We start from the raw sequence: 18671 nt of genomic DNA on the forward strand, positions 1-18671 counted from the left end.
AACGAAGACCCAGCACAGCCATAAATAAAAAAAATAAATAAATAAGTAAATAATTAAAAAAAAAAAACACAGAACTGTCAGTTTCCTGGCATTGCACCGAAACTGGTCCTCCATTCACTTCCCCATTGAAGAAAACCGCCCTAACCCAGCTGCAAAAATCCACATTCCAAGGGACACACTTAATCCCTCTCTATCCCTTACCACAAACGTGAACTTCATCAACAAGTTCAGTACTTCCGAGATACATCTCATTTCAAACCCCATCTCACCCCTTCCATTGCTACGGCTGTGGTCTACGAGACTGTCACCTCTCACTGTCATGTGTGTAGTAGCCTCCTAATCTTGTCTCTTGATCTTACAGTTGCTCTATTCAGTCTGTCCTCCAAAGAACATTTAGAATGAGCTTTAATAAAGGAGATGATAATAATAACTTCCCTTCCTTTCAGAAAGCACCCAATGGCTCCATCATAATAAGAACAAAACCCAGAGTCCTTACCATGGCCCACAGGACCTTCTGTTATTGGGCCCCTCCTACCATTCTCACCTCATTTTCTAACACTGTCCTCCCAATACACACTGGCATACAAGCTGTTCCCTAAAACTGCCAAGCTTGCCCATATCTTAGGGCCTTTCGTCTTGCTCTTCCCTCTGCCTCGAGGGCTCAGCTCCTATATCTTCCCACTGCTGACTGTGTACTTGTTGTTATTTGAATATTAAATCTAAGTTACGTCTTCAGAACATCCTTCCTTGCCTTCCCCACCCTAGTCATTCTCTGTCACATTTTCCCATATTATTTTCTTAATGGCTCTTAAACCTTGAGTGTATCAACCCCTGTAGAATGTGAGCTCCATGAGAACCATGATCCTGTCTGTCAGGTTCTCTGATTTATCTCCAGTGCCTATCACAGTGCCTCACATATCATTGGTAACCAATAAATATTTGTTGAATGAATGAATGAGTGAGTGAATGACGTAGATTAAACATGCTACGTTGTGAGGACTCAGGCATAGTCTGGGACATGGGATTTGGGAGGATGGGAGAGTGAGCTCAGGTGTCCCTGAAGCAGCAGTTTTGTTTGAACCCATGAAAACTGTGGTTGGAAAACTGGGTAGAAAGGACATGATAATTGAGGTAGTGCTTCTAGCTGCCTTGGGTATGAAAGTGTAGCATATGTTCTATACCAATTCTCCTTCTTTCTTAATAAAAGAATCCCAAATTTATTTGGTACAGTAATGTTTCCAGTAAAAGACCACATTTATAGCCTGCTTTGCAGCCAACAATGGTCACATGACCAACTTCTACCTAATGAGGTGATGGCAGAAGTGTTGTATAGTAGTTCCAGGAAGGTAGCTAAAAGGGAGATGAATTTCTCAGACCAAGGTATTTCTCATACCATCTGTTGTGGACTGAACTGTGGCCTACCCAAATTCATATGTTGAAGCTTTAACCCCCAGTACCTCAGAATGTGACTGTGTTTGAAGATAGGGCCTTTAAAGAGGTGACTAAATTAAAATGAGGCCGTTAGGGTAGACACTAATCCAATATGATTGGTTTCCTTATAAGAGGAGCTTAGGACACATAAAGAGATACCAGGGGGTGTATGCACAGAGGGACAGCCATGTGAAGAAGGAGTAAGAAGGAGGCCATTTGCAAGCCAAGGAGAGAGGCCTCAGAAGAAACCAAACCTGTGAACACCTGGATCTTGGACTTCCAACCTTTAAAACTGTGAGAAATAAATTTCTGTTGTTTAAGCTACTCAGCCTGTGGTATCTTGTTATGGCAGCCATAGCAAACTAATACACCGTCAGATAAGGTTTTCAATTTTGACAGCTCATTAGAATCAACTGAGGTGAACCTTAAAGATACTGATGACTGGGCTTACCCCTAGAGGCTCTGATTCAGTTGGTTGAATCTGAGCATTAGAGGGGATCCTAATGGATATCCAGAGTTGAAAACCACATGTCTAGGAGAGTAGTTTTTTGCACTCCATTGAGCAGGCTGAGAGTGATGAATCTAGCATCATTTAGAAGGCATCCCCCTGTATCTCCCTCCTTCCACTGTTTTTCCTCTGCCCCACATCCCCCTTCTTTTTCTGCCGTATCCAGATCTCCACAGATGGACCCAGAGATGCCCCCACCTCTTAATCCTGTTCCATATCCAAGTTCCGTCCTAATTTGAGGAACATTTAATAGCTTCAGCCCCACTTCTGCCCTCCCTGTCAAGAAAAGTGAGTCTCGAGGGGCCTCATATTCTCTTACTCTGCCTGTTAGCCAGAGCCAGGGCAGCTCTCTAGAGATAACTTCTTGCCTCTTAATCCAATTATGAAATGGATGAAAGACATGAACAGAGGGCAAATAGGCTTAGGAAAAGCTATTCAACATCTTTAGCCATCATGGAAATGCAAAATAAAAGCACAATGAAATATTAAACCCCCCTATCAGAATGGCTGAAAAAAACAGTGACAAAACCAAATGCAGACAACACTGGATAAACTGAGTCACTCATACATTGCCAATGGGAATGCAAAATGGTACAGGTCGTCTGCAAAACAATGTGGCAGGGTTTTCAGAACGAAATATGCAATTACCATATGATACAGCAGTTGCACTCTGGGCCGTTTACCCAGAGAAATGAAAATTTATGTTTACACAAAAACCTTTACATGAAGTTCATCACAGTTTTACTCACAATAGTTAAAAAGTGGAAATAGCCCAGATGTCTTTCAACGGGGGAATGGCTAAACAAACTGTGGTACATTCACACCATGGAATCCTATTCAGCAATACAAAGGAACAGACTATAGACCCACTTTACAACTTGGATGGATCTCAGGAGAGTTATGCTGAGTGAAAGAAATCCATTCCTAAAGATAATATACTATATGATTCTATTTCTATGACATTTAGGAAATTATAATAGTGTCTGACAGAGTTTAGGGATGTGGGATCAGGAAGAAGGTGGGTGTGGCTATAAAGGCTAACATGAGGGAAACGTGTGGTGATGAAACAGTTTTTGATCTGGTTTGTGGTGATAGTTAGAACACCTACATAGCTGGTAAAAGTGCATGGAATTATATATATAAGTATTATTCACAGGTGTTCTAACACACAAATGAGTGCATGTAAAATGGTGAAATTGTAGTAAGCTCAGTGGACTGTACCAATGTCCATTTCTTAGTTTCGATACTGTACTAAAGTAATACAAGGTGTTATTATTAGGAGAAGGTGAGTGATGGGTATACATGACCTCTCTACACATTTTGTTGCAACTTTTGGTAAATCAATAATTATTTCAAAGTAAATAAGTTAAAAAAACAACATAGGAGTTGTGGGGAAAATAGTGTTAGTTACACAACCTAAGAACCTAATAAAAATGTTAGCACAGTTTTAGACCTGTTAAATGATTAAGAATACCATAATTATTAGAGTAAATATGGTACTTTACTTGCTAAATACGTTATATTTGTTTATAGAAGTGAACATCAGAACGGTCACAACTTGTGAGTACTGAAGTGGTGGAGAGAAGGTTATCAGGAGGCAAAGCTTGGATTTTAGGGTAGTCCAGGAATGGAGTCCTTACTCTATAATTTTCAAGCACTGTATAGGTCGGCTATAAATGCTAGAGACTGCCAGGGATGATGTGGGAGATGGGACCTTTTGGTCCTGGCCCCACTAACTCATGGTTGGGTCAGGGGAAGAGCAATCCAAGACACACAACATACAACGTGCAATGTTACTCTTTAATATAAAGATAAACAAGGATCATGCGTGGGAAAAATACAGAACAACTGGCAGGCCTACACGGTAAACTTTGGTTTCCTGATTAGCTGGACTGCAAGCTTAGTCATGGATATGGCTTCAGTTAAGAGAAGAGAGGTAACAAATATGAGGAGGATGAAAATGACATCTAAAGGCTCATTTGCAGAGTTTTGTTCTCAAGATCCCAGGTCAGTGGATGAGGGTCTCATCTCAAAATTCATCTGGAATCTTGCCCTTGGGCTGAAGAAAGTAAAGAGAAAGAATTGGGATGTCAGCAGAGCCAGCAGCCGTTGAGTTTCAACCCCAGGGCACCTGACTTCTGTCCGCCTTCACCTTCCTGAAACCCTAGAGGTCTATTTCTTCTTATCTCTGAATTCTCAGAATTGACTTTTTAATGAGTAAAGAATTTTTTAGTTCTGGTATAGTCTAGTCATCGTACTGAAAGCACCTGTAGTGGGGGAGGATAGATGACCTCCCTTAGGACCAAACTGGAGACACTTGACCACACAACGTCACAGCTAAATCTATGCTACAAGAGCACGCCTTCAAGTTTACCAACATGTATGTACCAGAATGAGCAGATGCCACAGCATGTAATGCTGACAAAGAAGCGAAAAGGTAAATGCCTATCAATAATAGCTTATGGCTTCCTGGAATTCAATTGTTTAATATATTGATCTTAGAAAGAATAATGTAGCTTCACATATACTGAGAGGAAATGCTGGTACTAATAATAAACAAAAGAAGTTTCAAAACAGTATATAAGATAGGAAACCTGTATTTTATAATACATGGAAAGGTATTAGTATGAAATTAGGGAATTTCTCACAACTAAACGTTTGTAAGAAAAAAATAGATGTAAAATAATTACCTTCAAGTTCCCATTAATCACCCCTCTACTCCTCCCAGCTCCCTCCTATGCCCACGCAAACCCAGCACTCACTTCTGAGATCACTAGAGGTTCACCTCAGGTGGGGTGGAGGACGCCTGCATGATGTCCTGCTGCTCCTGGGAGAGGGTGTGCATGGAGCTGGAGGTGGGCGTAGGCGCTGGGATGGAGAACACACTCTGGGTCTCACTGGGGCTGGCGTCCCTCACAAACAGCTCGTCATTCATGATGCACAGACTGAAGGAAAAATGGGCCCTCAGACTACGCCTGGATGGACACCCAAACCCCCAATATTGACTCCGCTCCCACTGGCACTCAGCAACCAGATTCCTTCCACACCCCTCCTGTGTCTGTCTCCCAGGTTCCTTGACTGGTTGGTACCTCTGGCCCTCCCCACAGAGCCCAGCTTTGGAGAGACTGTCTACCACCTTCACTCGATTTATAGGTTTATCCCCAACCCACGGGCAATTTCGCATTTACCCTTTACCACAGCCCAAGGGGTGGACGCTCTGATCCCCATTCTCGGAAGAAGACACTGAGTCACAGAGAGGTCATGTGACTTGACCAAGGTCACACAGCGAGTGAGTGTTGGGTCAAGGAGAGAACGCATAGGCCGATTCCAGAGCCCATGCTCTTCTTAACCACTAGGCTAGACTGCTCCTGGGATCTCCCTGCTGGCTTTCCACAATACCGAGTAAACCTAAGGTCTGCGCCACCACATTCCCACGCCCCTGAGCGCAGGCGGGGATGGGCATTCCCGCCCACAACAGGGCTCTCACCTGGAGTAGCTGGCAGGGTTAGCGATGAAGGTCCGGGTGAAGGCACGCACACAGTCCTGAGAACTTCCTTCCACTTCAACAGCAAACAAACAACAGTACCCCTTAGAGCCACACGTGCTGTACACGCTCACACGGCGGTCCCCAGTCAGGCTGTGACTTCACACTCATGCTGAGAGGGCATTTGTTCACGGGGGCCAGGGTGTCGGGAATCGGGAGGGCAACTTTAGGAGCAGTCTGCGCCCAGTGACAGGGCCCCTGACAACCACTACACAGGTTCACGGGATGCGTTTTTCACAGCCGCCCAAGAGGTGGATACTACTACCCCATTTTGCAAATGAGGAAACTGAGAGGTTAAATAACGGCCCAAGTTCTCAGAGTGAGTATCTGGGATGAGAGCCACCAAACTCCGCAGCCTGTGTCCCCAACGCCCAGGGTGTGCAGGGCAGACAGGCATGGACACAGCTCAGACCTGGATTGTCTGTGGGAAGCCTGAGGGCTGGAGAACACAGTGGGGAAGGGAAGGGAAGGGGTCAGGGAAGCTGGGTGGTTCTGGGAGTGAGCCTGGCCAGGGGGAGGCAGCAGTGGGGCATCTGGGGTGGGGATCTACACACACTCACCTTCCTTGAACACCCCGCTGACGGAGAAGCAGAGCATCGTTTCCTGAAAGGGAAGAGCCCAGGCGCCCAGTCACCACCTGCACCTCCTACCCACCTGCGGCTTCCTGGGCCCGCCCAAGGGAGAAAGCAGGCGCTCACCGTCTGGTACCACGTGTCCACCATGAAGGAGCTTAAGTCATGCTGAGTCTTGGGCAACACACAGAGGGTGTGCACAATGACACGTTTTGTGTGCTTCAGCAGCTGGACCCGCAGGTCTGTGAGGGGAGGGGAAGCGAGCGAAGGTCAGGGGCTGCCACGCCCTGGGCCCTATGATTGACCCCTTCACCGCCCTTTCCCACCCAGTCTTCCCATCACACACTCACGGGGGTCCGTGAGCTTCTTCATATTCCGGCTGTCCTTGAAGTACCTGCACAAGCTGCTTCTAGGAGACAAAGAGCAACAGTGGGTGGTGGGTGTTTGCAGGAGCTGGCCTGTGTCTGCTGGGGAGCCACACGGCCCAGGAGCAGAGCCTGTACTGTGATACTCACGGGGCTGGGTCCTCGGGGTGGAAGGGAATGGTCAGGGAGAAGCAGGCCTGCTCGTGATAAGCACCCACGAGACCCTGTCGGTCTCCACAGTCATGGATCAAGTAGTACCTGAGGGGGAGCAATGAGGACAGTCTATCTCTGTGGTCTGGACCTCACATGAGACTTGGAAACTCCCCTGAGCAGACCTGTGCTTAGGTGGCCTCACCTGTCCTCGCCCTCTCCCCCTTGCTCAGCTTCCCAGAGGTACTTACTGCTGCAGGAATTGCAGGACTAGGCTCTTCAGCTCATCGCATCCAAAGTAGCTGCCCTGGAATCAAAAGGCATTTGAGACTATGCAGTGGATAAAGCCTCCCTGCAACACCCCAAATGTCGTTTGATCCTCTTCCTCACCTTGCAGGGCTTTAATACGCAGGGAGTGTCAACGTCAACGGTAACTGGTGACGGTAACTCCTGGCCATCCTGGAGAAGGGAAGAGGAAGTCAGGAGTGGAGACCAGGGGAGTGGCCCTGGATGATCCGGGAAAAGGATGGGCCCAGGAGGGTGAGGGTCAGAGGTCAGGTGTGAAAGGGCCCTGGAAATTCCATGGGAAAGCTTACACTGGATGTCTTCATCATGAGGTCCTGGAAGTCTCTAGGGTTATATTCAACTTGTGCGTGTGCGTGTGTGTATTTATGGGTATTTTTCCAGCAAGTATATCCATGTCATTTTCAGGAGTCCATGCCCCCCAAAATGGTTAAGGTTCTGATGATAATATGTGATCTAGGTAAGACCCAAAGGGCTTGAGGGCAGGTGCAGAGGCCACCGACATTCGTAAGAGACAATGATTTACGTAGGCACTTACCAGGCATAACAACTTCGGGAAACATTCTCTGATGGCCCTGTCCAACACCAAAAATAGAGAAGAGGTGGTTAATAGTTCAAGGTTGCAATGCTTCCTTTGAGTTAAAACAGTAATACCATAAACAGAGATCAGTGTGTTCTGGCCCATCCAGCAGCGCCCTTTGCCCACCTCTGCTTCTGATTTTAAGGGTTTTCGGTCCACTTCCCTGTTGAGCACTGAGCATCTGTCATCTTACTGTCTGAAAGGCACTGTCTCCTCATCTCTCTCAATACCTTCACTTTAATATTCCTTCCCTCTCTCCCTTCCTCTCCTTCGCCTGGGTAGCTCCCACCCAGACTACTCGCACTCCCTTCTCCAGTGCCACAGGGAGCAGCATTTCAAACCCATACTGCAGGGCTTCCTTCTCCACCCTTCCTTCCTCCAGGGCCCCACTGAAGGCTGTGGGGAGAAGAGGGAATGGGGTGGGAGCCCGGGGCTCTGCTACCTCACTGGGGGTCCAGCACTCTGGCAAGACCCGGACACCCCCCAGGGATGGCCCAGGATGCTGGGCCAGGGAGGTGAGTGAGGTGGGGCTCAGGGAGGGAGATGGAGGGGATGAAGGCAGAAAGGGAGTGAAGGTAGGAGGGGAGAGATGAGAGAGACATAGGGGCACAGAGACAAGGGCGAGAGAGAAAACAAAGGGAAGGGAAAGAAGCTCTCCCGTGGTCGGGGTCAGGGAAGAAGAGAGAAGAAAGGGGAAACGGCGCCCCTGTTGCGGCTCTTCACCTGCCCCAGAATCGCCCAGACACACCAGGTAGGAATGGAAAATATGCACATGTTGGGCTGGGGCCCCACTGCATGCTGGTTGAAACTTTGTCACCTGTGTGAGTTCAGCCAGACTTGGGCATGGGAAACAGGGCCGCCATGGGGGCACATCTCCCCCAGAATGAGGAAAGGGTCAGGTCCCAGCTCAGTATGGGGCTGAGGATCCGTGGCCCACTCTTATGATCACCGTCTTCTCTCCTGATGACCCCTGCACCTGTCTGAGTTCGTTCTTTATCTGAGGAATCGTACCTGTCTCAGTCTGCCCAGGGCTCCTGTGAAGGACCAGATGGGATGATGTGACGTGTGCAGGGAGGGATGGGAAGTGCCCCTGAGAGCCCTGTCCTTCTGTCTCCTCTACCACCTCTGCCCTCTGCCTTCCACTCCTGCCTCAGGAAGCCCTCTGATCACTGGCGGGGGCTCACGTCTGGCCCCTTGACTCAAGGAGCCCTGCTTTTTCCCAAGGAGGGTCCAGCTCCTGGCATTGGGCCAGCAGAATGGATGTCATGACAGCAGCCACCCACGGCCTCAGCCCTCAGCATGGCGCAGGAAAGCCCCCATGTCAACCTGGGAGACGAGGGGGGTCCCCTTTGGAGGAAGGGGAAGAGGGCCCCTCTCAGAATGGGGGAGGCAAACGCCATCTCAGCACGAAGAAGGAAGGCTTCTCTCAGCAAGAGGCCCTGGACTGGAGGACCCTTCTCAGTCCAGGGCGCCAGCATCTGGATCAAGGCTGGTCGCTCCTGGTCCTGGTGAGGAGGAGAAGCCCTGCTTCCTGCGGCACACTCTTGGGAGGCCTTGGCAGAATATAGCTGGGCGCAGAGAGCTGGAAACAGACCCCAGAGCCCCTGCAGAGGTGAGCAGGTCAGGGGAAGGAAACTCCTCACCGGTGATAGGCACAGAGAGAGCAGAAGGTGGGGCCTCTGATCCTCCCAGAAGACCAGGGCTGCCACCTTTGGCAAAGGGGCACTGTCACAGATAGTCTAGGCTCCCACGGGTGAAGGTCACCAGGAAGGGTGACAGGGTGTTCACACTGACCTTACATAGGTGGACCAGTCTGGGAAGGTGCCACACAATGGGTTCCCTTGCAGCCACAGCTCTTCAAGCTTCAGCCCTTGCATCTTGCTCAACTCCCACGCAGACTTCAGCTGAGAAATATGGGGCAGAAGTGGGAAAAGGAATCCCAGGGAAAGAGGGACATCCGGCTCTCTGCATCCCCAGCCCCCTCCCTCCCCCACAGGTACCTTCACCTGTCTCCTGTCATCACTCTGATGGCCACTAACACGCCCCCCCCACTCTCAACCCAACGTTGATCTGGCTCCCTCTTCTCACCTCATTTTTGGAGAGGTTCAGGATCTTGACCGTGGGGGCCATCTGTATAATGTCACACAGGCCATCCAGCTGGTACAGTTTGTTGCTGCTCAAGTTCAAGGACAACAGCTTTGGGGCAAGAAGAGGTAGAGTGAAGGTTACTATCCAGGACCTTGGAGACAAATCTGCCCTCCACCCCATCTCTTCCACCCCCTACCCTAATACCAGCACTGGGCCTACAGCCTCACCTCAGGGAAATTCTTTTTGATGATCTGCAGGGTGGCAGCCATGCAGTTTCTTCGATTCAGAATTATATCAATATCATGGCCCACCAAGTCTTCAGGAAGGAGAGGGGAGGGAATCAGATGGCTGAGTGGGGTCTGGGGCCAGCACCAGCCCCTCCCACGTTACCATCCCTAAGTCTCCCTCCAGGAAGACCCCTCTGCCCTCGCCCGCCCTAGAATTACTGCTGTCAGCCGTACCTGGGTCAACGCAGAGCCTCTGGAGGTCAAGAGCTTGCTTGGAGACATTAAATCGTTTGATCAAGGTCAGCTGCGGAGTGAGAGATGGAGAGAGCCGCTCTGAGGCTGTGGTGGTGGTAGCGAAAACGGGGGCGAGGGTGACGGGGGCCTGGAGGAAGGAGAGGTGGGTTTGAGCGCTGGCACACAAAATGCCTTGAGTCTGCATTACCTTTAGCTGCTCCATTTCTTCTGGCTTCAACTTATACCGCACAGAGTAGGGAGCAGCGGAGGGGCTGACAAACACAGGTATCTGCAGGAAGAAGAGGTGGGGTAAGCACCAGGAACTCTAGTTCCAAAGAAGACAAGCAGCCCCTGGCCTGTACTCCTTCCTCAGGATGAGGTACAGGTAATGCCCGCGACACACACCTTTCGGCTCTCCTCGTCACAAATCTTGTAGCTGACATCCATCAATGCAGAGGCAGTGCTAGCTTCCTGGACAAAGAACCGAGCCCCATTTTTCACAAAGTGGAACTACAGGGATTGAATGCAACAGCAATAGTATCAGAAGCCAACAGACCCTGCTGAACCAGGTCTCTCTCTCCCCCTTCCCTGTGCCCACGCGTCTGGCTTCAGCATCCTCTCTTACGTCCACTGGAGTGAAGGGGACACTGCAATGGCTCTGGATTGAGTTCATTAGCCATGTCCTGTCATACTTCATCCTGGAAAGAATCTAAGGATGAAAAGAAGGGATGGGAGAGAGGACAGACAACAGGGAATTTAGGCTGGAGGACGAACCTTTTCCTGTTCTTTTCCGGCCTTCTACTGAGCTTGACAGGGTTTCTATAGAAGGGACCACTGGCATGATTTCTTTTGGGTGTGTGTAATATGGATTTCCTAAATACTCTTTCTCTCCAGTCAAACTCTCTTCCAAATAATCAAGGTGTCAGAGATGATCTTCCTTTTATAAATTTCCAGGAGATCCTACCCAGTGCAGACACTGCTTGCCCCTCAGACAATGTCTCCAGAGGCTCGACCCTCCATCTCCCACACTCAGCTTGCCAAACTGAGACCTCCAATGTGGAGTTGCTCCATATCCTTGGCAGTAGTTTCCATCTTTGCTCTGAGACAGGCTCCTCCGTTCTCCTCACAGTCAGCCTGTTCCCTTTACACTGCTTCTCTGAATCTGCCCTTAGATGAACAAGATTGTTAACTCCTGGTCATAAAAAGGAGAGATTACAAGCTGTCCCCAGTGAAATAAACCAGCATCTCAACATGAGACCAACACAACTCTCCCTGACTTTTCTCTCCTGCACATTCCATACATTTTTCAGGATACTCACGGTGACCCTGAACCAGCTCCCTGGGGTTCCATCTTGTGTGTTCTCCTGCATTTCTCTCTCCAGAGGTTTTCTGTTTCCCCACACAGTCATATGCATGTGGCCTTCACTGTGCCATCTCACTGTCCTCTCGTTGCCTCGGATGGTACAGGGAGAGCTGCAGGGGGGATGTGGAGAGAAGGAGGGTGAGTGGCCATACGTGCTAAGAAAGTCTTCTGTACACCCTCGTCTCTTTGACACCAGCACTACAATTAGGAGTGCTCAACCATTATTTCACTTCTAGCATGCTTCAGTTTTGCAGTGACAGAAGAAAAACAAGTCCCCGGAGAGTGAGAGAGGTGCATAGTCCCAGGGGCTGCTGTGTACAAACCCTGCTGCCTGGTCACTTACTGTCTTACTTCGGGGTCCTCCTGGACATCCCTCTTCACCACGTTTCCATCATCCTCCTGGAGGTGTGAGGGCTGAGGCTCACCCCCACCGTGTTCATAATGAGGGCTCCTCTTGCCAGAATTACCTGGGAAAGAACTACAACCTTTCTTTCTTCCTTGAGGTGGTCTACCACCATCACTGTATTCTGAAAAGAGGAACAAAAATACAGGTTTGAAGACACATCTGTGGTGCACTTACCACATACCATGTCTTAGGCTAACAGGATGGTAGGGCAGGCACAGTGCCAACCTGGCCTAAGGGACCAATCCCACAAACCTCAGAAAGGACACTCTTCTGCCTGTGCAGAGAGGACAGCCTTATCCGACAGATGGCACTATCAGGGGAAGAATCGAGGAGGAGCAGGATGAGGAAGGGGAGGACAAGGAGGAGAAAGAGGGAGGAGAAGGAGGAGGGAGGAGAGGACAACTGCGTTGAAACTTTTAACACAGTGGAGCAGGACTGATAAGGAACCGAGGTGTATGCGTCCATGGGTTAGACTGGACACCAGTCATATATGTACCAGGAAGGCACCCGAATCTTGCCTTCTCTCAGGACTTTCCAACAACCACACCAATACCTCTCTCGTGCTTCCCAAATCCAATCAGCCACCACACCGATTCCACTAACAACCAGCAAGCTAGCTGGACTTCCTTTGCCAGTGCACTAGGAGCTTTAATGTCAGGTGGCACTGATGTCACAGCCTCCTGAACTGTCTCCCTCCCTCCAGCCTTGCCCTGAACAATACTCTGTTTGAAAGAGCCAGGGTGAGCTCTCTTTTGGGCCAGCCTGAAATGCCTTTCAGCTCAGCAGGCAACTCTTCCTCACTTCAGCTCTTCTATAACAAGGGTGTGAATGATAACCTGGAATGATGTGTCAGCCACCATTTCCAAGTGTTTAGGGATTCTTCTTTTTGCTTTCTATTACTGGTTTCTAATTTGATTCCATCGTGGCCAGGGAACACACTCTGGGACATTTCAATTCTTCTTCTTTTTTTTTAATAACTTAATTTCTTTATTTATGTCTGCGTTGCGTCTTCGTTGCTGCACACGGGCTTTCTCTACTTGCAGCTAGTGGGGGCTACTCTTCGCTGTGGTGCACGGGCTTCTCGTCGCGGCGGCTTCTCTTGTTGCGGAGTTTGGGCTCTAGGCACGCGGGCTTCAGTAGTTGTGGCATGCGGGCTCAGTAGTTGTGGCTCGAGGGCTCTAGAGCGCAGGCTCAGTAGTTGAGGCGCACGGGCTTAGCTGCTCCGCGGCATGTGGGATCTTCCTGACCAGGGCTCGAACCTGTGTCCCCTGCACTGACAGGCGGATTCTTAACCACTGCACCACCAGGGAAGTCCCTCAGTTCTTTTTGAATTTACTGAGGCTTGTCTGATGGTCGAGGAGATGGTCTAACTTGGTGAATGTTACAGAGACCCTCGGGGAAAAACCTGTACTCTGCTGTTGGTGGGCGGACTGTTCTATTTATGTCATGAAGATCTCGTTAGTTTCCTGTGTTATTCAGGTCTCCTATATCCTTGCTGATTTTCTCTCTGGTAATTCTGTCACTTGCTAAGAGGGAGGTGGGTGTGGAAGGCCCCCACTATAATTATAGATCTGGCTCTTTCTCCTGTCAGCTCCACCAGTTTTTGATTCATGTACTTTGAGGCTCTGTTGTTTGTGTTCATACACATTTAGGATCTTTATGTCTCCCTGGTGTCCTGATCCTTTCATCATTCTGTAAGGCCTCTCTTTGGCTCTTGTTCATTTTCTTTGCTCTGACTTCTACTGTATTGGATACTGAAGCCACAGGCACGCTTAGAAAGTGTCCTGGTTATACCTCACCTTTTATTCACTCCTAGGAGTTGTGTTGTTGTTCACCCCTCCGCCCACAAATTCTCCCCTCCAACATATCTAATTCACCATGGGAAAAGATTTGGAAGTTTTTCGGCACCTGCAGAAATAAGATCGTGTCAATTCTCTTCCCCATAGGTGGATTCACTAAGGGTATTTTATTTTTAACACATTCCACTGAAACAGGGAACCAGCAGATAATCATACCAGTGGCTTGTGGGGAGGGAGGATTATGGTAATTACACTGTTAGAAACTAGCTTCCTTTGGGTTGTAATACTTAAGGCTCTCCAGGTTTGTGGGCTGTGCCTTTTGTACATTAACTATTCCATGTTGTCTCAGGGCATGCTTATGAGTAAAGATCCGTCCAGGGTGATATCTCCACGATGGAGTGATTACGACCAGGCCTCAGATGAACTCCTCTGAGGAGCCGTTGCTTTCCCTGTGTGGCCCGCTGTCAGGGCAGTCCTGCTACTCACAACCTTGGGACTTTCCCTGTGTGGCACTGGAAGTGAAAGTAAACACAGATAGGGCATTGGACCACAAATGCCACTTGCTCGGTCCCCAAACCTCGGAGGGGGCCTGGCGTGCTTTCTCCCACACTCCACATCCAACTGGTCAGGAAATTCTCTCGGCCCCTCTCTCAAAGTATGTTCAGAAGCCAGCCACTTCTCACCACCTCCATTACCACCACCCTGGCCAAGATACCAACATCTATCTCCTGGACTGTACTGCTGTCCAGCTGGCCCCTCTGCTTTCATCCTGGCTCCCTTACCTGTCTGCTTTCAACCCAGCAGCAGAGCGCAAGTCAAATCATTTCACTCCTCTGCTCAACACCACGTAACAATGGTTTGAAGCCCACCAACATGTTCAAAAGCCAGGAGTTCATAATGATACTCATCAACAATAACAACAACAAAGAGGAACCTTATTGGTGACGTTTGGAGAATGCCAGACAACCAACTCGTTTTCAGGAAAATCCAGCAACGAAAGGGAAAAATTCACATTTTAAAGGGAGCAGTAAGGGCGTGTGGTCTATGTACGGTGTATAGGAAGAGTCAGAGTCATTTGCAAGAACCCACATTCCTTCAGAAATAACGTTGCCAAGGGGAAAGCGTAGAAGGGGGCCAGCTAACAGCTACCGCAGTCCCCCGGCTGACCAACTATGTCGGGTGCCTAAACAGGGCTAGAGACCTCCCTCATCAAGGTGATTCAGACACAAGCAATCTCAGACATCGCCTTGTCAAGTACTTGATAGAATAATCCAGTGAAGCCATGTGGTCCTGGGATTTACTTTGCTGGGAGATATTTGAGAACTGATTAAATCTCCTTCCTCATTAATCGCTCTGTTCATATTATGTATTTCTTTACGATTCAGTCTTGCTAGATTGTCTGTTTGGGGGACTTTATCCATTTCTTCTAGGTTTTCCAATTTGTTGGCATACAATTATTCACAGTATTCGCTAATAATCCTTTTAATTTCTGTAGTATCAGTTGTAATGTCCCTCTTTCATTTCTGATTTTAATTATTTGAGTGTCTTCTATTTTTTTTTTCTTAGTGAGTCTAACTAAGGCGTTTGTCAATTTTGTGTAGCTTTAACAAAAAGCCAACTCTTAGTTTCATTTACTTTTCTTCTATTGTTGTTGTATTTCTTCTCTATTTCATTTATCTCTGCTCTTATATATCTCCTTCCTTCTGCTAGTTTTGGCTTTAGTTTATTCTTCTGTTTCTAATTTCTTGAGGTGTAAAGTTACGTTGTTGATTTGAGATCTTTTGTCTTTTCAATGTACACATTTAAAGCTATAAACTTCCTTCTTAGCACACCTTTGCTGCATCCCATAAGTTTTGGTATGATGGACTTTCATTTTAATTTGTCTCAAAGCAGTTTCTAATTTCCTTTGTGACTTCTTCTTTGACCCATTCATTCTTTATGCGTGTGTATGGAGATTCCAAAAAAAATGAAAAATACAACTCCCATATGACCCAACAATCCCACTTCTGGGTATATATCCAGAAGAACTGAAAGTAGAATCTTGAGGAGGTACTTGCACATCTATGTTCATAGCAGCACTATTCACAACAGCCAAGAAGTAGAAACAATTAAAATGCCCATCAATGGATAAATGGATGAACAAATTGTGGTATGTATATATATATATATATATATATATATATATATATATACAATGGAATATTATTCAGCCTTTTAAAGGAAGGAAATTCTGTCATATGCTACAGCATGGATGAACCTTGAGAACATTACGCTAAATGAAATAAGCCAGTCACGAGAAGACAAATACTGTATGATTCCACTTGCATAAGCTTTCTAGGGACTTCCCTGGTGTTCCCGTGGGTAAGACTCCATGCTCCCATTGCAGGGGGCCCATGTTCAATCCCTGGTCGGGGAACTAGATCCTGCAAGCATGCTGCAACTGAGAGTCCGCATGCCACAGCTAAGAAGCCTGCATGCCACAACTGAGTCCACATGCTGCAACTAAGTAGTCTGCATGCCGAAACTAGAGATCCCGCATGCTGCAACAAACAGCCGGCACAGCCAAAATAATAAATAAATAAATACTTTTTTAAAAAAAAGTTGGGAAAACTATAGTAAACAGAGTCCATGGGTTTAAAAAGAAAAGGTATCTAAAGTAGTCAGATTCATAGAAGCAGACAGTAGAATGGGGTTACCAGGGACTGGGGGGAAGGGACAAAGGGGAATTGCTGTTTAATGTGTAGAGTTTCAGAATTGAAAGACGAAAAAGTTCTGAAGATTGGTTTCACAACAATGTGAATCAACTTAACGGTACTGAACTGTACACTTAAAAATGGTTATGATGGTAAATTTTATGTTACGCATTTTTACCATAATTTTTAAACCTGTACATTAGAGTGTGATTACTCAAAAGGAAATATTAAGAAAAGTTTTTGTTTGGATATGTAAATACAAACGTAAAGAAGTCAACATAAAGAACACGTGAGAATGTCAACTGTGCTCATGAGTAGGTGTTTGGAATGCACAAGAGGTGTACTTTCATGTCCCTGCTCTACTTGTATAAAAGGCTGGGTCAGGGTTTTGCCACGGGCTTGGGGGGAAGCACTATTGCTACTGACTCATTACCTAGCATAATAGAAACAATTACTGATAATCAGATCCACCTGTCTTCTCTCGGATTATTAAGCTGCATCACTTTGGACAATTCACCCGACTTCTCCTGATCTCAAATTACTTACGTGTAAAAATCAGGGATTAGAGCTAACCACCACCTCAATCAAGATATAAAGCATATACCACACTCCAAATGGTTCCCAGTTAATCTTTCCATCTCCCAGCTCCATATAAACCTTGATCTGCTCACAGTCCCTATATATTCGTTTTGCCTGCTGCAGAATTTCTTGTAAATGGAATCATACATACTGCACACCTTTGTGTCTGGCTTTTTAAAGTCAGCATCATGTTTTTGAAATCCGTTTATGTTCCTGCCATTTTTATTGCTGAGTAATATCCCACAGCATGGGTTGTAGTTCTCCACCTCGTTTACACAGTAGAGCCCCTTGGGGAGTTTGAGAATGCCACCAGCTCCAAGCTATACCCACAATAATTAAAGCAGAATTGGGTTGAGACCCAGGCACCCACATTTTCTAAATTCTCCACGTGACTGCAGTGTGCTACCACAGTTGAAAGCTACTGTATTAAAGTATCAGCTTTTGGTTTATGCTTGCCAGAGACCCTAGGAATGGATGCCACCTCATTTTGCTGGCTTTCCACTCTGTTGTTTTAGGGACCTAGTGATTCCATTAGCTTAAATTAGAGATTGGCAGACTACAGCCCATGGGCCAAACCTGGCCTGTGGCCTGTTTTTCTAGGGCCTGCAAGCTAAGAATGGTTGTTACATATTTAAATGGTTACAAACATAATATTTCTTGACACGTGAAAATTGTTTGAAATCCACACGCCAATGTCCATATGCAAAGTTTTATTGGAACACAGCCATACTTGTCTCTGGAGCCTTCCGCTCTACAACAGCAGAGCTGAGTAGTTACGAAAGAGACAAACTGGCCCACAAAGCCTCAAATATTTGTCACCCGGCCCTTTCCAGGGAGTTTGCTGAGCTCTGGCTTAGAGCAAGTGTCCTTAAAGCAAATGCACAGTAACTGTGGTAAATGGCTGACGGTCCCTTTGGCTAAGCCTGGGAAGAAGATTTACTGCAGTAACTTGCGACTTCACCATAGGGTCCTTCCTCAGTAGTCCACTCATTCATGGTGTTCTGGCTCAAGTGTGGGAATTGAGTAAGGGACTACCATTTGCCATCAAGATAGGTCAAGTCACCAGACCTAGAGCTTGATTTCTTTATTTTTATGTTCTTATATTTTATTACAAATATTTATTTATATTTTATTTATTTTGACACTGATCAAATGCAACTTTGGAGTATGTCAGATATTTCAAGATCCAAGGGATCTGTTGATCAATTAGCCACATTCAGAGGTTGCTACAGGTCAAACCAATGTGACTACCCTTCCATCCTTGCTGTTTATTAGGTAAACAGCACCCACCTTGAGGCAGGAGATTCAGTGCTCCTACTGGGCCTGCAACACCAGAACCCCAACATCTCCACTCAAATGAGGGTGACCATGTCAATGGCAGAATCTCCCATCTCATCTGTGGCCTACACAAGTCAGCCACTTCAGAACCCTTCACAGATGAAGATGCCCTCCACACTAATGTGTTTCTCAATGCTGTGGGGGAAAGGAGTGTCCTCTGGGTCCCAAACAGCAGCTGCCTGGTCCACCAACACATTGACTTCAAAGGCATTTCAATTCAAGTGACCACAGGTGGTAACTCTTGAAACCGAGTCCCCCTAAAACTGAGTTCCCTTGCCAGGTTGATGACTAACTTCTCTATCCAAAACTCTCTTGTCCCACTCATGATCCCCTCAGGATTGAGGAGTATCAAAGAAAAGGGGGGGACTGACACTGAACAGAACCCTTCAGGGCCCTCCTGGGTACAAAAGCCCCGCTGTGTTCCCTGTTTCTTGTCTGTAGAAAAAGGCTTTGGCCTCCTAGGCCTTCCCTGAGTTCCAAAGAACAGACTC

General features: G+C 47.3%; 1 protein-coding gene across 1 annotated transcript; it reads right to left on the reverse strand.

Moving 5' to 3' along the window:
* Nucleotides 1-5422: 5422 nt before the first annotated feature.
* Nucleotides 5423-14338, reverse strand: LOC309652734 (nuclear RNA export factor 2-like; the record flags this gene model as incomplete). Its single annotated transcript, XM_082446753.1, has 12 exons — nucleotides 5423-5499; nucleotides 6044-6086; nucleotides 6182-6297; nucleotides 6406-6464; nucleotides 6571-6715; nucleotides 7412-7448; nucleotides 9542-9733; nucleotides 9878-10291; nucleotides 10408-10512; nucleotides 11717-11892; nucleotides 12325-12493; nucleotides 14057-14338. The coding sequence occupies 12 exons, from the start codon at nucleotides 14336-14338 to the stop codon at nucleotides 5423-5425; spliced, it is 1815 nt and encodes a 604-aa protein (XP_082302879.1).
* Between the last annotated feature and the right edge of the window lie 4333 nt (nucleotides 14339-18671).

The sequence above is a fragment of the Balaenoptera physalus genome (genome assembly GCF_965194825.1).
Source record: "Balaenoptera physalus genome assembly, chromosome: X".
NCBI classification, from domain to species: Eukaryota; Metazoa; Chordata; class Mammalia; order Artiodactyla; family Balaenopteridae; genus Balaenoptera; species Balaenoptera physalus.